At 42.9% G+C, this 26,271-nt stretch overlaps 1 protein-coding gene across 1 annotated transcript in view; it reads left to right on the top strand.

The window, feature by feature from the left end:
- Positions 1-26,271, top strand: part of PPM1L (protein phosphatase, Mg2+/Mn2+ dependent 1L) — a 337,315-nt gene that overhangs the window by 295,031 nt on the left and 16,013 nt on the right. Inside the window, exon 3 of the mRNA XM_055410595.2 lies at positions 26,047-26,208. Coding sequence (XP_055266570.1) covers positions 26,047-26,208 — 162 coding nt within the window. The remainder of the gene's footprint in view (positions 1-26,046; positions 26,209-26,271) is intronic.

Below are 26,271 nucleotides of genomic sequence, written 5' to 3'. Positions count from 1 at the left end.
AACCACAATACTGTAAAGCAATTATCCTTCAATTAAAAATAAATAGAATTTTTTAAAATTTTTTAAAAAAGGGAATGAGGACAGAATCCTGGGGAACTGGTAGAGGACACACGTTCTGCAAAGTGGACTGAAAAAAGACACTGAGCAGAGACAGAGGACGAAAGGAAAGGACGTGTGGCCCAGAAATCCAGGAGCAGATCATCCATCCTGCAGAGGCTGATAACCATCCCTTTTCCTGCCATCTCCCCCACACGAGTAAACGAGTGTGTGTATAAATAGGGCTACGTGACACCAAAGGCAGGAAGGTTCTCCCAGACACACAATGGAGAGGGCGCCCTAAGTCTGAGACACTCATTAATAAAAAGTTCTCAGGATGCTGACAGACTCTCAGTGTGTACATCCTACACATTTTTAATTAGTGAGATTGTACTCTTTAACATGCGGCTCCATGTGATGGCAATAATCTTGATGAACTTTTTTCTGTGGATTCCAGGAGGTCATCTGTACAAATAGAAGTCTAATTCATCACATTCAATGGACTTGTGGTTTTTATTACACTCAGTGCTATTAAGCATTTCTAGTGATCGTTTGTTTAGTGTTCACCCATCTCAATTCTAGTGTCAGAGCCAGCTCACAGAAAACAAAAAACCTAACCGTGCAGTCTGCTGGCAGCTGGCATGTGAGAGGGCAAAGGTGGACTTGCCGTCTCACACGAGGGGAAATAGCAGTTACTGATTGCTCATTGTGGCCAGCATTTTACAGAGGTTATCTCCTTGTATCCTCTGGAGCACCCTCTCAGGCAGTTATGAGAAGGAGCCAGACTGAGTTAAACAAATGAAATTGAGTTTCAGCGGGCTGATAGCTTGCCAAGGTCAGGGACATACAACTAGTAAATAAGGAACTAAAATTTGAAACCCTTGGCCATCTCACTTCAAAGCTTAATGATTTCCATTAACGATGCCACCATGGAATCATACGAAATCAGACTGCCTGCCTTTAGAAGTATATCATAAAATTCAAATAAATAAGGACCCCGAAAGCACTAAGAGAAGAAAGCCATATGTAGGAAGGATATATTTAATTTCCGTTATTAACATCAAAAGTAGTAGCTGAAAACATAAAAGACACTTCAAAATAATCTCTAAAAGTACATTCTTATTAGCCCCACCTCACCCAGAAGAGAATTTTAATATATTGCCATTGCTTGACCTTGCTGTTTTTCGCTAACCCCAGGAGCTCAGTTTCATACAAATCATTTTGTGGAAACTACCCCCTGACCCTCCGCTGCTACCATCACCCTTAACACACACACACTCCATAGCATTTCTCCCTTCCTGGCTATTCTGCTAGGATGTATGGCGGTACTGATGAAGAGAAACCTAAAGAGAATGAAACTTTAACCTCTGCCTCGGTGGTTGTTTTACAAAAGGATGTGACTTGGTTCCTGGTATCAGGACCCCCGCCAGTCGCACCCTAGGGCCTCCTTGAGGTCCTGGGAAACAATGAAAAAAAGACTGGGCCCAACCTGACCCCTGGAGGCTTGAGATACTTTCTTGAGTTCCTGCCTACTGATACCATGAGACCGCACTGTTAGCTGTTTCATGCCAATCTCAAATAAAACCTTCCAGACTCTGTTTTCCCTTGTGTGATAACTTCTCCATTTACCAATCAGCAGTTGCTTCCTGTCACCATTACAGTCATATCTGTTATCAAGAGATACAGGAGTGGGTGGGACTTCCCTGGTGGTCCAGTGGCTAAGACTCTTTGCTCTCAACGCAGGGGGCCCAGGTTTGATCCCTGGTCAGGGAACTAGATCTCACACACCGCAACTAAGAGATCATACGTGCCACAACGAAGATTGAAGGTCCCATGTGCCACAAATAAGACCTGGTGGGGCCAAATAGTTTTTTTTTTTTTTTAAGAAAGAGATACAACATTAGGAATTTAGGTATTTAGAGAACTACCAGTCACAGACTTTTGGATGGGCCCAGGCTTCCAACATTTTTGCTTCCAAATGTGTTTTTAAAAGCTATATATGGCCTCCCCATAAGCAGAATCCACATATCAAAATCCTAAATTACATGAAATGAAAGAAAGGCAGCCCCTAGTGCACTTACTAATCATCATACAGGTTATAGAAACAGCCCCCCTTTGAGCCAGAAAGGAAGGTTTGCAGAGGTCATTCCTTTGGTGTAATTCATCAGACTTTAGAAAAGAATCGGGATATCAAACCAGACTTTGAGTAAAAGAACAGGAAAAAGAAATCTTAGGCAAGTAGGCTTGACCATAGACTATACTCCAGGCTGCCTCTTGAAATGGGACCCAAAATGATTCACCCCTGTTCTGTTTCTTTACCTTCATAAACTACAATCACAGACTAGACGACCAGGTCCCTTCCAGCAGGAATTCAGGCAGGTAAGAAGTTTTGTGTTTCTGAGAAGTCCTAAGGAAGAATCAAATGCCCTTTATCTGTGTGATCAGGCAAGAGGTCAAGTGTAGTGAAGGCAGAAAGTTCTAGAAGATACCACAGGTACAGGCTGGCAGTAAGGGTGACCTTGCAGTGATCTGGAAAGAAAACCACAGGAGCAAACAACCACAGAGCAAAGACTGTGCCAGATAATTTCTCAGGCATTGCTGTGTACTGCTGAAACCAAGAGAGCTTGGTTCACTTGCCTGAGGGTATTTAACTAGATGGTGAAGCTCGGCTGTCCCATCTAAAGCTCCAGTTCTCTCCATCACTCTCTGGCAGAACAGCTCTTCCCTGTTTTTGTTGATGGTAGCCGTGTGTGCTGCATCCTGGGCAGCAACCGCAGCGCTCTGTGATGAGGGTTCAGCCGATTTAGCCCACCTGCTGATGGCGCTGTTGCATCCCAAACAGCTTATCTGTGGGGGCCATGGCGAGTGAAATAGGGCAGTAAGGGTGGGGCTTTGGTAGCATCTTTCTCTGCCTAGGGAGAAAAGGGGAGAGAGAGTGCAATCAAGCAGAGCTGACCTTTCTTCCTCCTTGTCTGTCTCCCCACTCTAATTTACCCCCAGCCCATTTTATTTTAGGGCTTGAACACAAAAGGTCTTTTTTTGTTTCTTGCGGGGGCTGAGCTGAGTTTTCGCTGTGGCAAGAGGGGTCTTCGATCTTTGTTGTGGCATATGGGATTTTTAGTTGCAGCATGTGGGATTTAGTTCCCTATGTTCGTTTTTTGTTGTTGTTTAGTCACTCAGATGTGTGTGACTCTTTGTAATTCCATGGACTGTAGCCCGTCAGGCTCCTCTGTCCGTGGGATTTCCCAGGCAAGAATGCTGGAGTGGGTTGCCATTTCCTTCTCCAGGGCATTTTCCTGACTCAGGGATCAAATCCATGTCTCTTAGTTCCCTGACCAGGGTTCAAACTTGGGCCCCCTGCATTGGGAGCATGGAGTCTTAGACATTGGACCACCAGGGAAGTCCCACAAGAGGTCAGTTTTGAAAGAACTTTCTTATACTAGTATCAGTAGATTTAACCAAATGGGTAAAGTGGAGCCAGGCCCTTTCCCCATAAGTGGAAGCAATGGAATTGCCTCCATTCCCTCCTGTTGGGTTGGGTATTTTGTATTTCAAAGAGTTTCTACTCTCACTTTGGTTCATTGTCCATCACTCAATAGGTCACTCCTGCTGCTGTTGCTAAGTCGCTTCAGTCGTGTCTGACTCTGTGTGACCCCAGAGACGGTGGCCCACCAGGCTCCCCTATCCCTGGGATTCTCCAGGCAAGAACACTGGAGTGGGTTGCCATTTCCTTCTCCAGTGCATGAAAGTGAAAAGTGAAAGTGAAGTTGCTCAGTCGTGTCCGACTCTTCGCGACCCCATGGACTGCAGACTACCAGGCTCTTCCGCCCATGGGATTTTCCAGGCAAGACTACTGGAGTGGGGTGCCATTGCCTTCTCTGGGTCACTCCTGAGCAATTTGTAAATACCCAAAATGATTCAGAATTTTATTACAAGGGCTTGAGGATTGCATTGCAGATTCCTGACCTAGTGTTGGTAGATCAACTTTCTATTACTCAGTGTTCACCTAACACCAAGGCTCTTTAAACTAAGGTAATAGCAGTCCTAGGTGGGAGCTCTGGAGATGAAGGGTCAGAAAAATGGGACATTTTGGAGGCTTGGAGCATTGCTTGTGCAAACAGACCTGAATATAGTGGCTCAGTAGGCAGAAAAGTCTTAAAATGTTGGGTGCTAGGGGATGGGATTAAGGTCCCTACCCCAACCCCTCTGCCACCTCCAAGGAGGAAAGAGAATATGAGATCCTTTGAGACAAAATTAAGACACATCACAGTTTGCCTGAACTTGCTTCTGCGTATTGAATAGGTAAGGAAACTAAATTAAAGGAAGTGGCTGGCAATGCAGGAAGCTCCAAAACTTGATTAACACATGTAGAGTTTTCATGATTTATGTGGTACAGGGCCCCTTGGCCAAAAGGGGAAAGAGCTAATTCTGAGAGAAGTAACCGTTGCTTTCAAGTAATTAGAAAGTGGTTTTGACTGTCTTCACAAGTGCAGATTTCTGGTTGTGTCTCATAATTTAAAGGCAAGATCCAGCTTCTTTTAGTTGTTGATAGAGAAATAGTTGGGCTTCCCAGGTAGCGCAGTGGTAAAGAATCTGCCTGCCAGTGCAGGAAACAAGGAAGGTAAGGATTCAGTCCCTAGGATCAGGAAGATCCCATGGAGGAGGAAATGACAACTCACTCCTGTATTCTTGCCTGGACAATCCTATGGACAGAGGAGCCTGGTGGGCTGCAGTCTATAGGATCGCAAGAGTTGGACATGACTGAGCATACACACTGTTCATGGGCAGTGCCAAAGAATGCTCAAACTACCATACAATTGTATTCATCTCACACGCTAGAAAAGTAATGCTCAAAATTCTCCAAGCCAGGCTTCAGCAATATGTGAACTGTGAACTTCCAGATGTTCAAGCTGGTTTTAGAAAAGGCAGAGGAACCAGAGATCAAATTGCCGACATCCGATGGATCATGGAGAAAGCAAGTGAGTTCCAGAAAAACATCTATTTCTGCTTCATTGACTATGCCAAAGCCTTTGACTGTGGATCACAATAAACTGTGGAACATTCTGAAGGAGATGGGAATACCAGACTACCTGACCTGCCGCTTGAGAAATCTGTATGCAGGTCAGGAAGCAGCAGTTAGAACTGGACATGGAACAACAGACTGGTTCCAAATAGGAAAAGGAGTGCATCAAGGCTGTATATTGTCACCCTGAATATTTAATTTATATGCAGAGTACATCATGAGGAACTCTGGGCTGGATGAAGCACAAGCTGGAATTAAGATTGCTGGGAGAAATATCAATAACCTCAGATATGCAGATGACACCACCCTTTATGGCAAAAAGTGAAGAAGAACTAAAGAGCCTCTTGATGAAAGTGACAGAGGAGAGTGAAAAGTTGGCTTAAAGCTCACCATTCAGAAAACTAAGATCGTGGCATCCGGTCCTATCACTTCATGGCAAATAGATGGGGAAACAGTGGAAACAGTGTCAGACTTTATTTTTGGGGGCTCCAAAATCACTTCAGATGGTGACTGCAGCCATAAAATTAAAAGATGCTTACTCCTTGGAAGGAAAGTTATGACCAACCTAAACAGCATATTGAAAAGCAGAGACATTACTTTGTCAACAAAGGTCTGTCTAGTCAAGGCTACGGTTTTTCCAGTAGTCATGTATGGATGTGAGAGTTGGACTATAAAGAAAACTCAGCACTGAAAAATTGCTGTTTTTGAACTGTGGTGTTGGAGAAGACTCTTGAGAGTCCCTTGGACTGCAAGGAGATCCAACCAATCCATCCTAAAGGAGATCACTCCTTGGTGTTCATCGGTAGGACTGATGTTGAAGCTGAAACTCCAATACCTTGGCCACCTGATGAGAAGAGCTGACTCATTTGAAAAGACCCTGATACTGGGAAAGATTGAGGGCAGGAGGAGAAGGGGACGACAGAGGATGAGATGGTTGGATGGCATCACCAACTCAATGGACATGGGTTTGAGTGAACTCTGGGAGTTGGTGATGGACAGAGAGGCTTGGCGTGCTGTGATTCATGGGGTCGCAAAGAGTCGGACACGACTGAGCAACTGAACTGAGCATACATACATATGTATGTGTGTGTGTGTGTGTGTGTGTGTGTGTGCGTGCGCGCGCGCTGTGAGGACTATGGAAATTAACACATTTAAAGTATTAGAACAATGCTTGGTACAAAGTGGGTGCTCAATAAACATTAGCTGTAATTATCTTTCAGTAAATGATGAATTTTACCTAGACAGTCTTAGAGTTTGGTTAAGGCAAGCCAGGGCTAGTTAAGACATTGCAGACCTTGGGGGAGTTTTTGATGCAGAGTACAGATTCCTTCTTGTTTATCTATATTTTTTCTCCTTTTTCGTGTTTCCTTCAGTCTCTTTGCCTAGTCATTATCAACCTGTGGTCGCCCATCAGGGCATTCCACATGCATTTAATGTTGCAAATTCAAGGGCACTTTCAGAGCAAAGATCCATGATTTTAAGGGATTGCATTAAGGTTGTAAGTGCCAAGTATATTTTTCCTGCCAAGATACAACTGGTTAACACTTTTATTCTTGTGTCCATTTCTTCATCAAGAGACTAAGTCACATCACCTCAGGTAAAATTTCAGTAGAGGGATAGTTTTAGGTTGCATATAACAACAAGTATATTTAAGAGTTTTATTTTCTTTTAAAAAAGCAAAGCTGATTCTATCCTTACATTTTTTCATTCTTAATCATAAGCATATTTTCTTGGTATGTTTTATAACCCAGTCTTCTTCTTCAGTAATTAGTCTGAAAGTCATGCAAATATCCTTCCATTTTCTTCAGCAGTTCCACCTTTCATCAATTAGGAGACAGCCCTGGGGACTCTCCAGGAAAAATGATCTAGGTTCTTAATGCCCTGCCCTCTTAGAAAGCAGGGTGACTAAGTGGGGAAGCCATCAGGAGGAGTCATGGATTTTTTCATTTGAAGCTGTTCAACATTGGCACTTCCAACATTCAGATTCTCTCTTGGAATTTTATGAAGCTCATACCTCATCATATTTTAAATTTCTACCATTTAGTAAATTTAGGTACAAAGCATTGAACGAAACTGCATCCCATCTGCTGAGGAAAATGGAGCCTGATTTAAACTTCTCCAATATAAATGCTAAAATCTGATTCCACAAGTGTTCAGATCTTTAAACACTGACTTCCAGAAAATTGGCCCTGGATCTCAAACAATATATACTCCTTTTGGAAACTGAGTATAAATCTACCAGATTTGCATCTAAGATGGATTATGCCATTTGTGTATCCTAAGGCAATAAGAATTTGCCAGAGTTCATGATCCTGCTTTAAAAAGTGTTAGCTGTCCAATGGCTTGGTGCTTAGTGAAATGCATTCTTTTAACTCTGAATAACCTTTTACTTTCTTCTTTACGTTAAGATAGTTCTTCAAAGAGTGACAGGTCATCAATTTTTAATCAAGATTTTGAAATATGATAGATAGTACTTTTAGAATTGTTTTTAAACCATAACCTTGGAGATTTAGTTAATAAGTGGTGCTTAGACACTCCTCCTCCTTTTTCAGAACTCCACAGCTGGGTGTCATCCAGCCATCATAACAAGGGATGATACAACATGTGCTATTGATTTAAGTTCTTTAAGGCTGGGGATTTCCCATTACACATTCCACTTGCAAGCGAGGAAGAGCACATGTTCCCTAGCTCTCTATAAGGTTAAGCATATGAATTGAAAATGGAGCAAAATTAAGTACAGTAATTGACTATCTGCAGTGCTGAAATGGGGTACTCTAGCATATGGTGAGAGTCTTACTATTAATTAAGTAATCACAGAAAGTTCCATATGGATGATTTGTGAACATTCTAAAGTCAAGTTGGGAATTTGCTTCTTTATTGTGTTTTCTTTCTAAACATAATTTTCTTAAACAGCATGTGGGTCTATATAATCATATTTGCAACTCGGAAATGTTTGAGAGCTTTGACATTTCTTAATGTCACTAATTTCCATATTGAGATTTGATACATTTGGACTCATGTTAAATCAGATGTCCTACTCATCACAATGAAAGAATATTTTAAAAATCTTTCTCTAGTGTAGGAGAGAAAAAAAAGTCCCCTTTCATTTATTTATTCAACTCCTCCCACCCCATACATAGACACATAGAGGACACACACACAGACACACACACAAAGTCCAAGCCTTCCTCCCCACCTCCCACCCCCTGCCAACTTTGGCTAACTTCTATTCATCAGTCAGAACTCAGCTCAAACACCTGCTCCTCATATGATTGCAGGTGGGTTTCTGTGCTTTCCTCTCTCAACGTCCAAGCATCATAGAATTGTTTTTCTAGTTTCTTCCCTCTGACTTCTTCACTTAGAGACTGCATCTTTTGTTTGAGTCCCCAGCTCCTATCAGAATGCCTGGCACAGTAGGAAGTGCTTGTTAAAAGCCTTCTAAATGAATGAATAACTCTAGCCTCTGGGCCAACTAGCAGAAGAGTTCAGAGACTAAATAAGCATCATTTATAAACTTAGCCAGAGTGGTAGGAACCCAGCAAGTGGGAAGTGCCACCCTGGGGTTTAGAGCACCTTCAGAGGCTGTATGAGGCCAAACTAACACCAAAACCACGTGCCTTCCCACCTAAGGTCCCTGTTGCTACCAGTTTTGCGCAGTCTGTAGACCCACAACCAGCTCAGTGTGAGCGTGGCTCCTACAGACTTCTTGCTTATTCAGAAAGTCCATGAAGTAGGTAGAGAGAAGCAGTCCCCTTGGAAGAGCCCTAGACAGAATTCAACTCCATGAATCATACTTAATGTTTAACAACCTTGTGCTTAGTCGCTCAGTCATGTCCAACTCTTTGCGGCCCCATGGATTGTAGACCCTGCCAGGCTTCTCTGTCCGTGGAATTCTCCAGGCAAGAATACTGGAGTGAGTTACTATGCCCTCCTCCAGGGGATCTTCCCAACCCAGGAACCTGTCATTGCAGGAGGATTCTTTACCAGCTGAGCCACCAAGGAAGCCCAAGAATACTGGAGTTAGGGCGGGGTGTGTGTATGTGTGTGGCTTTTGTTATTGTTGAGTCACTCGGCCATTGTCCAACTGTTTGTGACCCCATGTGTTACCAGGCAGAGCTTGATTTGGGATGCAGAGGTGAGGTGTGTGTGTGTGTGTCAGTTGCTCAGTCAGGGGATCTTCCTGACCCAGGAATTGAACTGGGGTCTCCTGCATTGCAGGCAGATTCTTTACCAGCTGAGCTACCAGGGAAGCCCTTTTAGGCAAAATTCAATTCCTTGAATCGTGCTTAATGTTTAACAACCTTGTTTTGTATTCACGTCAGAGGTGACTTCATCACATTTGCCTGGAAAATAGACTGGAGACAAGTGGAAAAAATTGCCTTCAGAAGCCAGTTCAACTTAGGGTTGGTGCAGAAGGGTAGTGTGGCTGTGAGAAGCTCCACTTCTCAGCCATCAACCGGAGGGAGGACCTTGTAGCGATCCTGAGAGTAGTGCTAAATAAATGGAGGTTGTGCTCCTTGATGGGGTCTTATTCTTCAGTTCAAAAGATATCTCCTGCAGTTCACATATCAAGCAGTCAGGGATCAAAAGGGGATTTAAACCTACTTAGAGCCCAATGTTCTCTAATTAATTATAGAATCTCCTTACTCTTTACTGACCTGAGAAGATCTTTCTCCCTTACTTACTTCCTTGTGCTTTTCACCTTCATGTTTCTAGCCTCCAGGAAAATCACATACTTATCTTCCAACTCAGTCATGAATTAGAAAACAGTTTTTAAAAATATTTTATACATCATTTGTATACTGTACCAGAAAGGTTTCTTTGAATATCTGGTTTGTGTATTTCCCTGTATTGTTCCTCAGTGGAAGCAAATATGAACTTGAAAGCTGTTTGCTGGCAAAACTGACTGCTTCCTTGTCACACTCCTGATTAAATTTTCTTAGAGAATATTTTTAAAGCCTGATTGAGGGTATCAGATCTGGTTTCAATTTCCAGTGCTTCCACTCAGAAGCTGTGTGTCCTTGGTGAGCCTCTTGTGTCTTATCTGTAGAATGGAGAGATAGGAATGATGGTGATGGTGATGATAACAATGTATACCTTGCAGGATTTTTGTGAAAATAAAGTCAGGCATGTGTGAGCAGCAAGCAGAGTGCCTGGCCCACTGTAACTTGTTTAGTTAATGACATTTTCCTTTTTGACTTGAGATCTGGGCATCTTGAGGCTCTTTGTCTCCTGTCCTCCCCTCCTCCCCCACTCCCTGTAATGTGACACCCACTCAGCAATGGTCAGAGCAAGAACAGACCTAACCACCTGCTTAGATAAGAATAGACCTAACCTCCCCAAGCCAGTTCTTGGGGGAACTGGCTCACCCTGGTCAAGGCTTCCTGTGCAGGAAATGTGTCATAATCAGCCTGTTCCTGCTGCCTTCTGCCCTCTACAGTCATCCCTTGTCACTTTCTGAGCAACAGCATCTAATCATGTAGGATGATGATGTCACCACACAAGTATGGTGTCACAAACGTGGAGCGTTCTGAGCCCTACCCATCATGATTCTGGGGCTTGGTGTCCCCCTGACACTGTTCTTTCATTTTCTAGAGCTATATTAGCCATCAACCAAAATGGAACCAGTGGAGGCACAGCCCCAGTCTTGTTAGTTAACAAGTTGGTTCAGTGAGTAAAATCAAATAGCTCAACTGAAAATCCAGTCAAGTCATTGTAGACCATAACAGAAGACCCTCAGTGGGAAGGATAAAAGTGCCTAATAACATCAAGGAACAAGAAAGTAAAAAGCACTGAATTTGATAAAAAGTGAAATAATTTCAATAAATGAGTCACATTAAATGAATAAAATTGAGGAAAATTTAGAACAATCTTTTAAAAAAACTTTAATGAACTTTAATAATCTATTTAATAATCTATTTTTGTTTCCTTCTAACATTTTTCTGCATACATTTACACACATGTATTTATTGAAGTAATTGCAATTGAAATATTTTATATGTATAATTTTTTCCAAATAAAATGCTAATATGTTATATTTTAAAGAAATTTATGTACAGTTTTTATTTTTCACTTATAAGCAGTGTATGTTCTTCAGAAACACTATATTTAATGTCCTTGGAGTGCTTTTATTATTTGAATAGTTCATGATGTGTTATACATCTGTTCATTTTGGTTATTTCTATTGTTCTGTTTGAATTCTGTGAGGTCAGTCCTTACATATGAAGCTCTGTTCATATCTCTGATTATTTCCTTAGGAAAAAAATTCAAGAATTGGCATTATCAGGTTAGAGTATAAACAAGTATTTGTTCTAGACTTTGTTTTGAAATGAACTATAAAGAAATCTCCTTCAGAGAGATTTCTCTCACATCCATTTTTACCTTACAGATTCTTTACTTCCTCCTTTGTGCCAAGAACCAAATGAAGTTACACGAATTCCTTACCCTATTGCATCTTCAAGAACGTTCAGGCTTCACGTCTTCCCAGGCATGCTCCCTGCATATCTCCTCACCACCCAGCATCTCCCTAGCCTGAGCCATACCCCCTCTGCCATCACCCCATCCACAGTCCCAGCTCTCATAGCACATGCATGCTAAGTCACTTCAGTCATGTCCAACTCTTTTGGACCCTGTGGACTGTAGCCTGCCAGACTCTTTTGTCCCAAGAATACTGGAGTGGGTTGCCATTTCCTCCTCCATTCATAGCACTGTCACAGCATTTACCATACTGGATCCTAAGTGTCTAATTCCATCTTGCCATTGGGCAGTAAGTGCTGGGGGTTAAGGACTGTATCTTGTTCATCTTTATTGTTCCCGCACCAAACCTAGTAACTTATACACAGTAGGCACAGAATATGGCAACCCATACCAGTGTTCATGTCTGGAGAATCCCATGGACAGAGGAGCCTAGAGGGATACAGTCCATAGGGTAGCAAAGTGTAGGACATGACTGAAGCGACTTAGCATGCACACATGCATACACAGGCAGAGAATAAGGGATCAAAGGCCATAAAACTAGTCAACACACACACACTTCCAGTCTTATTAGGTACAGGACATAGAGGTATGAGAGAGAAAGAGAAGAAAGATGGTCATTATCATGAAGGAATTATGGTTGGATATTCTTGGCTGTAGGTATAGAGATGGGGTATCACTTTTGGGCGTGGGCCAGATGGAACTAAAATCAGGATTTTATCAGATCTTTGAGGACGCAGCCTTCCTGGAGACATTGATTTAGAGTCAGTTTTGTAGTCCACTGAACCAAAAACAAACTGGAGAATTAATATTTATCGAATCAAATTAGCCCCAAATCAGATTTGTTTTAATTATCCTAAATAAACATAATTGAACAACTTTTATTTTATCCCTTTAAATACAGATATAAGTGACTGTGTTCTGTTTGAAAGGAAAAGATCATTTGAAAATAACTTATGTGTAGCTGCACAGCCTACCAGCGGCATGCCTCACAATGGCAAATTTGTCTTTGGAAACAATTTTACCTTCCATCTGGAATTCCTCAGTAATAGGTATATGTTAATGGAGAAGGGAATGGCTACCTACTCCAGTATTCTTGCATGGAGAATTCCATGGACAAAGGAGCCTGGTGGGGGCTACAGTTCATGGGGTTGCAAAGAGTTGGATACGACTGAGTGACTAACACAGTAATACAGTAATAATTCAGATATGTGTTAACTAACTCAGTGCCCAAGGAAGTCTTGTTTGGTTGTCAAACATTGTTGGTACTAGCTGATTTCATAATGCCTAAGTCAGGGTAAAAAGCAGAGACATTACTTTGCCAACAAAGGTCCGTCTAGTCAAAGCTATGGTTTTCCCTGTAGTCATGTATGGATATGAGAGTTGGACTATAAAGAAAGTTGAGTGCCGAAGAATTGATGCTTTTGAACTGTGGTGTTGGAGAAGACTCCTGAGGGTCCCTTGAACTGCAAGGAGATCAAATCAGTCCATCCTAAAGGAAATCAGTCCTGAATGTTCATTTGAAGGACTGATGCTGAAGCTAAAACTCCATACTTTGGCCACCTGATGTGAAGAACTGACTCATCTGAAAAGACCCTGATGCTGGGAAAGATTGAAGGCAGGAGGGGAAGGGGACATTAGAGGATGAGATGGTTGGATGGCATCACCCACTCGATGGACATGAGGTTTGAGCAAGCTCTGGGAGTTGATGAGGGACAGGGAAGCCTGGCGTGCTGCAGTTCCTGGGATCACACGACTGAGCGACTGAACTGAACAGAAGTCAGGGTAAAATTTAACATGTGCAATGTGCGATAGATAGCCAATGAACAGGCAGATGCATGCATACACACACACACATTACACAGTTACAAAATAAGCATGTGAAATTTAACTTAATTTGTCTCCATAGAACTGAATGTAACAGATTTTGAGTCCATATTGGATCTGCTACTAAAATCTTGCCATATTCATTAGCAGATATATGCTGTAATTTCCTGATTTTTCCTCAGGTTCTTAAGTGTAAATACCAAGTTGAGCCATGTGCTCACACCTCTTTCCTCCAGGAGTGATCTATGTATCAGGTTGTTGTTACTATCCTGGCACTTGTTGGGATGACCCGGGGACCCCAGGACCTGTGGTTGGAAGTATCTTATGCTCCTGAGAGGTGTCTTTCCTCCCTCAGGACAAGCCTAGCAGTCCTCAGCTGTCCTCTCTGCTCCACACTGGGCTGTTCAAGTGGGCTCATTTAGCCATTGCCTCTCTACACTGGGGCAGAGGTTTCTGATCTCTTGCGCTCTACCCTGGAAAGCAAGGTCTAGTCTCTTGTGCTTTGAGCACCATATAATTCTTGGAGCTCCACACATCAAAGATTCTGTCTTCCCTCCACCTCCCCCCATCACAACCTTCCTGCCTGCCCAGCCTTACATGTCAGGGGAGTAGCAAGAGGGCAGTTGTGGGCAGGAGAACTTGCTCCACCTTCATATGCCTGTGGTTTATCCAAGAACCAAGGCTGATGGATGCTCATGAAGATTTTTCTCTTGAGAACGTTGTCTTTTTGTGAGTTTCCAATCTCCTTGAATCTCCGAAGCTAAATCTGACTACTGTCTCCTTGCACTTCAGCCACAGCACTCCTAATCTTCCCTGAGACAAGTGCCTCACACTGAGTGAAAGAGGGTTCTGTCCACACATGGGGCAGGAATTTCCATTAATATCTCCAGATGTCACCCTTCTAACACACCCACACACACATGCACACATACGTAGGTAGGTAGGTAGATAGCTATATGGTAATTTAAGTAAAGATAACTTAATAACCTCCAGTTGTGTCTGATGCTTTGAGACCTAATGGAATGTAGCCCATGAAGCTCCTCTGTCCATGAAATTCTCCAGACGAGAATACGGAAGTGGGTTGCCATTTCATTCTCCAGGGGATCTTTCCAAACCAGGGATCAAACTCGGGTCTCCTGCATTGCAGGCAGATTCTTTACTGTCTGAGCCAACAGGGAAGCTCCAACTTAATAACCTCAAAGATCAGGCTTGTTTTTAATGGAAAGAATAGGGAAAAGGGTTGATTCTGTGCTGAGGAAAAAAACAAAAGGTCAAAGAAAGTGCAAATCTCTGCTGAGCACCAGATGAATCAGGCTGCACCTCTTATTCCCAGCATTCTCCTCTTTGCTCTCTCTGCCTTTTATTAAAAAGCAAATGCCCCTTTTAATAAAGCTCAATTTCAGAAGTTCGTATTGTACCTTGTTCCCATAGCATTCATAAAGGAGCAGAAACAGTACTTGTAATTTACAACTGGGAGCCCTAAAAAGAAATGAAATATCTCACTGAAGAATTCTGATATAACATGAAGACATGAAAAAATATAGTAGTGCGTCTCTGGCTTATGTAGGAAGAATCAAAGAACCATGAAATTGATTTTATTTACCATTAAAAGACATAGAATTTAGAATCTAGGTTGTGATTATGTAATTAGAAATTAATTTCAGCAGCATGTTATCATCTGAACTAAATGTCAGCCAGAGTAATGAGCAGGATGTTAATGAGTTTCAGAAAAACCTGTGTGCTTACTCATACCTCAAGATAGTCATGTCGGAGAGGAAGATGGAGGCTCCTAAAGTATGAGGACCTGCTGCTGCTGTGGTTTTCTAAGACTCCCCAGTATGTGACCAGTTTAACAGGAAGTGACTCTTCAACATGTCCACACTGAACTATTACAGTAGTTGAAATGTGAAGTTGAAGAACACTTTAATTTTAAAATGCTATTCAAGAGCATCAGATAGCATATCTATAATTTTAACTTTGGTGAAGTGTGAAAATTTAATGAATACTCCATCAGATTCTAAAAGTTTGAATTACCGAGGTGGCTCAGTGGGTAAAAAATCCACCTGCAATGCAGGAGATGTGGGTTTGATCCCTGGGTTGGGTAGATCCCCTGGAGGAGAGCATGGCAACCCAGCCCAGTATTTTTGCCTGGAGAATCCCATTGACAGAGAAGTCTGGAGGACTATAGTCCATAGGGTCACAAAGAGTCGGACATGACTGAAGTAACAGATCACACACCCTAACCCTAACCTCCTTCCCCCATAAAATACATTATCTTATTTAGTATAGCACAGCTCATTTGTGGAAAAGACCTTTCTGGCACTTGTACCTGGTTTCTTATTTCTTCTTGTCATTTTATTAATTACTGTATGTCTGCCAAGGAAGAGCCCAAATAAACCTAAATCTGGAATTAGACTACCTAGGATTTAAAATAATAGAATTTGCCATCAAATTGATTGCCTCACAGTCAGCCAGTGTCAAACTCAAGGGCTGTTATTTTTGCTTATGCAAAAGTCTCAGAGAGGAAAAGAAAATTACAATTGGTAATAGAACTTTTTTCTCATACGCTGTTATTTCTGCCACTCTGCCCTCCAGCATGTGATGAGGGGACGTTGAGACGGCTTCAGTTATAAGGGAGTACCGAAAGGAGTGCAGTGTTGTGGGGGGGCGGCTCGCATGAGCCTCTCTCTGTGTGTGGTGTGTCCTGTCACTGCTCCCTCTGTTTGGAAAGCCACAGAGATAGTTTGCCTTCTTAGTACTAATACTTCAGGCCTTGATGGAAGAAGGCCTTAATGTACTCTCGGTAATACTCAGATGTGGCCTCACGTGTGTTGCTGGCAGTATTTCACTCTTCCAGCTTGGGCTTTTGGACTACTGCTAGTCTTCACGTGAAGTTGAAAACCTCTCATGTTCAGCTGTTCTGCTGAAATTCCTCACTGAGCGACCCTCTCCTCTGGTCTCTTCCTTCCCGGGACAGGGGGCATGGGGTGGCAGGGCCAGGGTATAGCCCAGAAGCAGGGTTGCCCACATCACCGTGCGTGTTTGCCCACAGGTTCTAGGAGCCACTATTCACACTGTAGTCACTGTCAACTTCAACATGTATTACGGCCCTTTTTTGAAGATGGTAATAAATCTCCTTAATAAATATCTTAAGGAAGAGTTGCCTTAAGACATCTGGTTTGCACAGAAACAAGAACCATGGCTAGCCACAGCCTGCTTCAAGGTTGAAAGCAGCACTCAGGCAATGGACTAGTTAAATTCTGTCCCTCACTAGCCATGTGATCTTCAGTTCAGTTCAGTTGAGTCACTCAGTTGTGTCCAACTCTTTGCGACCCCGTGAATCATAGCACGCCAGGCCTCCCTGTCCATCACCAACTCCCGGAGTTCACTCAAACTCATGTCCATTGAGTCGGTGATGCCATCCAGCCATCTCATCCTCTGTCGTCCCTTTCTCCTCCTGCCCCCAAATCCCTCCCAGCATCAGGGTCTTTTCCAGTGAATCAACTCTTCGCATGAGGTGGCCAAAGTATTGGAGTTTCAGCCTCAGCATCAGTCCTTCCAGTGAACACCCAGGACTGATCTCCTTTAGGATGGACTGGTTGGATCTCCTTGCAGTCCAAGAGACTCTCAAGAGTCTCCTCCTGGGCTGATCTTTTAATCTCAGTTTTATCATCTGTTAAATGGGGACAATAGTACCTAATAGGCTGTTAGAATTAAAGAAATTACCTCTGCACATGGCAAATGGGGGCTTCTTTCGTGGCTCAGATGGTAAAGAATCCGCCTGCAATATGGGAGACCCAGGTTCGATCCCTGGGTTGCGAAGATCGATCCCCTGGAGAGGGTAATGGCTATCCACTCCAGTATTCTTCCCTGGAGAATTCCATGGACAGAGGAGTCTGGTGAGCTACAGTCCACGGGGTTGCAAAGAGTCAGACACGACTGAGCACTAACACTTTCACTTGCTTTCATGGTGCGTGGACAGTGTGTAGCAGCTCTCACAATTTGACCCACACGTGTCTCTCTGCACATAGATCTCTTTCCAGTTGCTTTCCATTCAAGGCTCTCGTAGCATAAAATAGCTTTCAAACTCTCACAAGACTCATTACAGTAGAGTTATTGACTTATGGTTTGAAAAGTTAATTACTGTTAATTTAGTAGCCCCAGCCATGCACGTTAATGTAGAAATTCTAAAGGGGGCCTGAGGATTTAGAGCATGGGGTGCAAAGACTCAGGCAATAATGAGAGAAAAGGAACAAAGAAGGAAAGATTAGAGCTTACTCTTTAGTTTTTGAGACAATGGATTGTCCCAGACAGGTGTGTCTCTGCCATGGCAGTAACAATTACAAGACTGGTGAGCAGGCTCCAAGCAAGTCAAACTTTGGCGGACTTAGAGATTGTACAGATGGGGGATGGGCCCAGGAGCCTTATCTGCAGGCTGCCTGGCATTTTATCTGTGTTTCAGGGCTCATCACAATGTTGGCTGTGGGAGGTAGGGGGTAGAAGCCCCTGCCGACAGTGATCTTATCATTCCCCATAATGCTTTCATTAATGGCTGACTTTGCCTGCTCTTTTTCCAATATGTTGCACACCAATATAATTTCTGTCAGTTACCAGGCCTTGATGTCATCTAGGCTCTGGAATTGTGTCATTGAACTCACATTCATTGTCAAACCTTTTCAAGATAAGCCTCTCTCTCCTTATCGTATGAATGTATTGATTCTCCTTTGCTGTGTATAAAGGATGGCTTTTAGGCAGCAGCAGCACCTTCACCGAAATATTCATTCATTCTCTCTCCTTCCCTCTATTTCTCCCTCTCACTGTCTCTCTGCTCCTGTGTATGTGTGTCCACTTCCTTCCCTTTCCCCTTGTCCACTTATCTCCCAATTTCTTTCTCTCTTTTCTGAAGGAAAAAAAAAGGAAATTTAAAAAATTCTCTTACAAAAGACTTTCTGTTAGAGAGGGAAATCACTGTTAGCTTGAGCGAGTGGCATTCACTGCGTGGCGCCTCACTGGGAAAACATCCACTGCTTTGAAGCACGCAAGCACCGGCTAATCACACCCAGCAAACCACACCCGGCTTTCTGCACTCAGCCCAGCCTCCCACTCCCTCACCAGAAAAAGTGAAACTGCAGTGTCAGGCACAAAAGAAGATGTTGCAGTAAGCTGAACTTTCATAAAATAGGGATTCTCATTCTCTAGTTTTTTAAATCATAGCTGTCTGCATACAGGAAGAGGGGGAGGGGAAGCAAGGGGTTGAAGGTATTGTGTTTTGATGGGAACTCAGGGCTGAGTGGAGCTTCCCTGGTAGCTCAGACATTAAAGCTCTGCCTGCAGTGTGGGAGACCTAGGTTTGATCCCTGGGTTGGGAAGATTCCCTTGAGAAGGGAATGGCTGCCCGCTGCAGTATTCTTGTCTGGAGAATCCCATGGACAGGGCAGCCTGGTGGGCTACCGTCCGTGGGATTGCATTTGGACACGACTGAAAGACTAGAACTTTCACCTTCACGTTCAGGGCTGGGTGTTTTGCTCTGAGTAGAAATTGTAGCTAGCCCTGCTCAGAGGTGAGGTGAGGCTGTGTGGGGGGTGCCTGAAGGCAGCTGCGGCTCACCTGTCTGTCACTGAGTCACTGATGGTCAGATCTGAATTTGAACCGGCCTTCTATCGACAGCGGTGCTGCCGTCACTTGTTACTGCTACTCCTCTTTTTTCTACCTGTGTCATCCTACTACCACGACTGTCAGTTCTGCTTTTTCTGTTTTATGGCTTGAATACTTGGCTTCATGCAGTGGACATACTTTCCGAAATGTTGTGAATAATTTATGGGATAGGCCTTCTGAAACATTGTGAATAATTTGTGGTTTTAAGTAACATTAAATTCATCTTAATGCAGAAAAGTATAAAGAAGAAAACAAAGTGGTCTAACATCCCATCAACTGGATAACTCTGTTTACATTTTTCAAAAAAGAAGAGTATATATATTTACAAAGGTGTGAATTGTATAAATACTACAATTAGTATAAGTTGTATATCGATAAGCACCCCCACTTTCCTTACTACCACCTCAGTCCTTAGCATCCCTGCCAACATTAGGGTCTGTGCAGGGTGCAAAGCACTGTGATAGGAATACTGCAGTGAATAAGGTGTCACCCTGGGTCACAAAGAAGTTGCCAGTCTAATGGGTCAAAGAATCATTTGACCTACAGTTGCCTGTTGTTTGGCATGCATTGGTTTTCTTTTTTTAATAGTTATCTGTATTATTTTTATTAACTTTTTATTTTATTTTGGAGTATAGCCGATTAATAATGTTGTGATAGTTTCCAGTGGACAGTTTCCAGTGGACAGCAGAGGGACTCAGCCATATATATACATATATCCATTCTTCCCTGAACTCTCCTCCCATCCAGACATTGAGGAGAGTTCCCTGTGCCATACAGTAGGACCTTGTTGGTTATCCATTTTAAATATAGCTGTATGTGGCCTGCATTGTTTTTTTAAAATAAACGTGGTCAACATTATAAGTCAGAGTTCACATAGAAACAGCTTCTCTTGAAAAATCTGAATAACTGTTTACATTGGGCCTTCATTCCCCCATGGCGGCCATTTTCATTGCGGAGGAAATGCTGCCCCCTTAGCATGCATTCTCTAGTTTGCCACAAGCCCCTCCACTGCTTGCTGTGGCCCCAGCACTGAAACCTGATGTCAGTTGTCTCTCACCTTCATGCTTGCCCGTTCTTAGAGTAGAAAAACATCTTCAGAACCCAGGATCCTGTCAAAAGTACAGGGGTAAAGCTACTCCAAGAGGGTCATAAGCTTTTTCTTATACCCGAAGGCATAGGAATTTGCAGTTCCTATTCAAAACCAGCAAAATATTCAAGCTGGAAAGGATGTAAAGCTAATCCAAGTCGCTTGCTTTTTACCTGCAGAAGTTCAGATACTTTCTGATTGATCATTATTGAGAATTTGAAATGTATCAGCTTTAAGTTAATCCAGACTTACAGTTATATGAAAGGAAATTCGTATCACACTAATCAGAAATTTTTCTGGTTTACAGTCATTTCTATAACATGCATTAGTTAATACTACAAAAGGGGGCAAGTTGATAAGGACTATTCGAAACACAGAAATGCAGAAACTGGTCACAGAATTCATTCCTTCTTGGAGGTGGAAGAGAATAGTTTAGAGCAAGAAGGAGTGCCAGATACCAAAGGTTTGGCCCAGGGAATCAGACAGTCCGCGTGAGTGACTGGGCAGATTGCTGTACTGTCTGAGACCTAGTTTTGCCATCTGTAAGATGGAGATAATTATGCCTTCTTATAAGTAGTGCAGATTAAGTTACATAATATAAATAAAATGTTTCAGTTCAGTTCAGTTCAGTCGCTCAGTCGTGTCCGACTCTCCGCGACCCCATGAATCACAGCACGCCAGGCCTCCCTGTCCATCACCAACTCCCGGAGTACACTCAAACTCATGTCCACAGAGTCGGTGATGCCATCCAGCCATCTCATTCTCCGTCGTCCCCTTCTCCTCCCGCCCCCAACCTTTCCCAGCATCAGAGTCTTTTCCAGTGAGTCAACTCGTCTCATGAGGTGGCCAAAGTATTGGAGTTTCAGCTTTAGCATCAGTCCCTCCAATGAACATCCAGGATTGATCTCCTTTAGAATGGACTGGTTGGATCTCCTTGCAGTATAAGGGACTCTCAAGAGTCTTCTCCAACACCACAGTTCAAAAGCATCGATTCTTCGGCGATCAGCTTTCTTCACAGTCCAACTCTCACATCCATACATGACCACGGGAAAAACCATTGCCTTGACTAGACGGACCTTGGTCGGCAAAGTAATGTCTCTGCTTTTTAATATACTATCAAGGTTGGTCATAACTTTCCTTCCAAGGAGCAAGCGTCTTTTAATTTCATGGCTGCAATCAGCATCTGCAGTGATTTTGGAGCCCAAAAAAACAAAGTCTGACACTGTTTCCACTGTTTTTCCATCTATTTCCCATGAAGTGATGGGACCAGATGCCATGATCTTTGTTTTCTGAATGTTGAGCTTCAAGCCAACCTTTTCACTCTCCTCTTTCACTTTCATCAAGAGGCTTTTGAGTTCCTCTTCACTTTCTGCCATAAGGGTAGTGTCATCTGCATATCTGAGGTTATTGATATAAAATGTTTAGCATTATAGTAAAATGCATAAGCAGTAGGTCTATCATTGTTATTATTACTGATAATAATTCTGGATTCCCTGGTTTTTTAGTCAATTTGGTCTTTCAGTACATGGCACTGAGTCATGTAATCATGGATATGACACTTGAATTCTCTGAGTCCCATTTTTCTCATCTGCTTAAATGGAAGAATAATACATACCTCTTCTTTACCATAAGGTGTCAGGAAATCAACTGCAAGTGTTTGTGGGTTCATGGGCTTCCCTGGTGGCTTAGATGGTAAAGAATTTGCCTGCAGTGTGGGAGACCCAGGTTCAATCCCTGGGTTGGAAAGATCCCCTGAAGGAGGGAACGGCTACCCGCTCCAGTATTCTTTGCCAGGCGGGCTTCAGTCCATGGGGTCGCAAAGAGTCAGACATGACCAAGTGACTAACACTAGTGGCATTCGTAGTGCTGAACAAACTATTACTACTTTGTTATTAGTTTCACTGGGAAAGTTTTAAATTAGGGTTTTAAAAGATGGCTGAGATGTCCCAAACTACTTATCCCTCATTAAGATTTACATTTTTCTCCAGCTCAATTCATCAGATGAATTCACTGAATAATGTTAGCCAGTAAAAATATTTAGATAAGTCCAGAACAGATTTTCTTGTGTACTTTTACTTTGCCTCCTAGAAATTAAATGAAGAGAAAACATGTTGGTTTAGAGGAATAGGCTAATGAGTAATTGGCCTTTGTGTGTTCTTCCCTAAGGGAAACAAGAATTAAATAGAACAACACAAAAACATGCCTGCTTTGCTGAAGTACAAATTGAGGTCAGAAGTAGACACAGATTGCTCATGTAATGGTCACTGTGATGCATTTTCATTGCTTCCCAATGTGCTATGGCTTTGGAAGCTGTTGAGGATGGGCACCCTACCCATGTTTCATTTGCATTGACCCAGGAGCCTGGACTGGAGGAAAGAGCTAAGGCCAGGCCTAGGCTGGAACTTCTGTCTACTTGCTAACAGTGTGCCTGTGAGCATGCTTATACATGTACAGGAGGGTCCTTATGTTTTGACCAGTGTATAAAATGTATTTTGCTACAATTGGGTATCTCCCTGCTGTGGCAATATCTAGAAGATGTTGTACAGTGTGCTATTGAACTGGTTTGATATACTCAGATCAAGACGGCGGGTGCTTAGCATAATATTAGATCAGGACCAAAGAGAGTATGTGATTGTTTTATCACTCCTTTGTTAATTTGTTTATTCAGCAAATATTGAGGTCTGCGGTATTCTAGACTTCAGCATTATAGGAGGAAGAACAAGCAGGTGATATTCTTACTCTTGTGAAGTTTACGTTGTACAGGGGAAGATTGGCATTAAATAAATTGCTTAAAGAAATAAACAAGATATTTACCTAATTATGTGTTCTGAGGGCAATAAAGGACATCAAAAGGAAATGAGATCCCCCATCAGAGAAGGCCTCTGAAGATGTCACGCTTGAACTGAATCATCACCATGTGCAATTCAGCCAGTGTCAAAGACCAGGCACTGTGCTAGGCAGAGGGAACACAGAGGCCCAAAGACAAAAGGCTGGGCATGTTTCCTCTTGGGCACAATGTTTTTCTGGCATTTTTCTCAACCACCAGGTAGTTACATTCTGCCATAATGTAAGATTAGATTATAAATTATCTTTTGTAATCCTGAGCTAAGACTGCAAATTCCAACCAATAAGTTGTTTACAGTGAAGCGTCGTGTTTTGTTTTCAGTCATGCTTGGGCCTCCACCCAGGACACAGGCAGGTTTCAGCCGAGGGAGAATGGTAACATTTCAGTGATCCTCAACGCTGCCTGCAACTCTCATTCTGCCATCTGGGGCCCGCCCCTTTTGTCCGCTCTAAGAGTCTATTGTTGACACAGGCGGTTTCCACTTTCTCAAAGCAGTACATTCCTGAAATCCACATCAGGAGGTAGATTATACTGACCCATAGAAACAATGGGATTGTGTTCTTGACAGAGAAGTTGGCAAGCCATGAATCTTCATGTGTGAGTGAAGCAAAGCAGTCACACTAAATCTCTCATCCAGAAACCCCCTTGTTGAACTATGAGCCCTTGAACCAGTTAGGATACCACAAGAAGAAATAACAACAAAACCCAACACAAAAAGCCTTAAAAAGTAAGGACTTTTGGTCTCCCAGAATAAGAACAGGGCGAGTCTAGGCTGGTTCAGAAGTCTTGTGATGTCTCAGGGACTCAAGTTCCTCACCCCTCGGCTCCTCCTCCTGGGCACAGAGCCTTGACTCTGAGCTGTAGCCCCTCCTGGTGCAACATGACTGCCACAGCTCCAGGAAACACAGGGGCCACATGAGGCCAAAGAAATGGGTTGTGTTCTGCACAGTGTCTCCTTCAATGAGAGAGAAAGCCTTTCCCAGAAGCCCAGGTAGACATTTCCGTAAGTGCTTGTCCACAGAGCACCCAGCGCCCCTCCCCACTGTCCTCTAGACACCAGGACATTATTCTAGACTTCTCCCCTCTCCTGTATTTCCTTATTCTCTATGACTTGTCCCTTCTGATCTTAAATAATCTGTCACTGACCCTCGATCTTGTTGTTTACTACAGTAATTCAGATTCTCATGAACTCTCCCTGTTCTCCCTGGTTCCAGTTTACCTTCCACAAAGCCACTGATGTGATCTTATAAAACACAGATCTCATCATATCTCTATCCTGCTTAAAATCCTTCAGGGGTTTTTAAACCCGTATACAATTAAATCTCAATTTTTTTTGACCATAGGAATGACCTTTCTCCTCTTAAAAAAAAAGATACATGGCAGCTCAGTTAAGCTAACAGTGGATATAGAGCTGCTGTGACTGAAATGGGGGTGCGGAAGGGGCTCATAGCTCATCCAAGTGGATCCTTTTGCTTCCCTCATATGGGGCCCTCAAAGCCCTTTCCGGGCTATGATTTCTCAAAGTCTACCAAGCGAGAAGAGAATGGGGTCTTTGAGTTGAATAATGCCCCCAAACCATGCAATACCCCAATAACGCAGTGTCACCATTTCACCTTTCAAACTTCCGAGAGTGTGCCTTCTAGAATTTGCGCAGTCATTGTGATCAACAGGATAACACAAGCAGATGCTTGAAGACAAAGTGAGGCCAGTTGAACACCATGCAGCTAATATCAAAAACTAAGAATAACAATTTCTAATCATATGGATTGTTCTTATGGTTACATTTTCGTTCTTACAGTTTAAGATGAAAGGTTTGTAATTTGCTTTGATAATCCTGAGATTAGTCTTTTTTCCTTTCACAAGGCCTTTCATATCAGACATCCTGAGACAACCAACATTTCATGTGTTTCCATTTCTAATCAAGGCACTTTTGAGCTATACAGGCTTTAGAATGGAATTTTGAATAGAACTATATAATAGCTGAATATGCTGATTATTCTCCTCCCTCTTGATATCAACCTGTATTTATTCTTTATTTAAGAATTCAGCCTTTGTTGTTGTTCTGTGAAGAGAAAGCTGTTTAGATGCAGTTTACATTCTGTTATGGAATATGACCTTCTTAATGAGGAGGTTAAATATTAATGAAGACTAATTGATGCATAACTTTAACAAGGAAGGTCATTATCAGTTTGAAGCAAGAGCTTAATGGATTGTGCGTTTCAGCAGGTATTCGCATATTCAGTGACACTGTCAGAAGGCAGGGAGGAGAAGGGTGAGGGGCTGAACAGAGGGTAATGGGCAGGTAAAAAGGATGACCTCCAACTAGACCAGACTCTGTAGTTCTATTGCTTTTATCCATTCTTGTTCCAGGAAGAGTTTGAGGAGAGGGAACGTGTCCTTTTGTGTCTTTGTGGCCCCAGGCAAACATACTTCCCTTCTGACTCTGACCACCTCCAAGCCCCACCTCCTATTGGCCTAGGTGTCATTTCTCTCATCACAGTAGGTTTTCCTACCTCTCCCTTGATGGTCTGGCACATCAACCCTGGAGCCGACCTATTTCTGGCCACTGGTCTTTCCTCTCAGGCTCTGTATAGACTAGTTTGCATAGGCTGTGCCCCTGGCTCCATAGGATCTGGTTGTTACCATCTGTCATTTGCTGGTCTGTCCAGGTTGCTCCCACTGAGAGCCCACCCCCCATTCTTCCCACTTTCAACTGGGATTTCACAGAATCTAAGCACCAACAAGAAGCAGAAAATAAGTATCCATAGTCTGAAGCTTCACGCCTGATTCTGATTCTTTCCTAATCCTTTTAAGTGTGATATGCACTTAAATCAAGAGAACCAGAGACAACAATGATTTGGGAAAATGATAATCTTATCCTAGCCGATTTCAGTGACACTCCAACATGGTTAAGAAAATTGACTGTCAGATCTGATCAGTGTTGTTGAAGTGAATAGCCCTCCTTCCCGGAGTGGCTGCAGTCAGATGCTCACCCAGCAGGAGCAGTTTTAATGCCTGAAGACGCCAGTAACCTCGAGAAGCAGCTTAACCTCAAAGCGCCGCTGACCGCCCATGTGGCCTCTCTCTTCTGTTTTGCAGGTACAACGTGTTTGATTGCTCTGCTATCAGATAAAGACCTCACTGTGGCCAACGTGGGTGACTCGCGTGGGGTCCTATGTGACAAGGATGGGAATGCCATTCCTTTGTCTCATGATCACAAACCCTACCAGCTGAAGGAGAGGAAGAGGATAAAGAGAGCCGGTGAGCTTCTCAGTGCCTCCAAGGACTGTGTGCTGTCTTGTTCAAGTGGCCAAGGCAGTTTCC

Source organism: Moschus berezovskii, chromosome 1 (assembly GCF_049115385.1).
Source record: "Moschus berezovskii isolate FMDL1 chromosome 1, NW_MosBer_1.0, whole genome shotgun sequence".
Taxonomy (NCBI): Eukaryota; Metazoa; Chordata; class Mammalia; order Artiodactyla; family Moschidae; genus Moschus; species Moschus berezovskii.
This window is presented reverse-complemented; position numbering and strand designations above follow the sequence as displayed.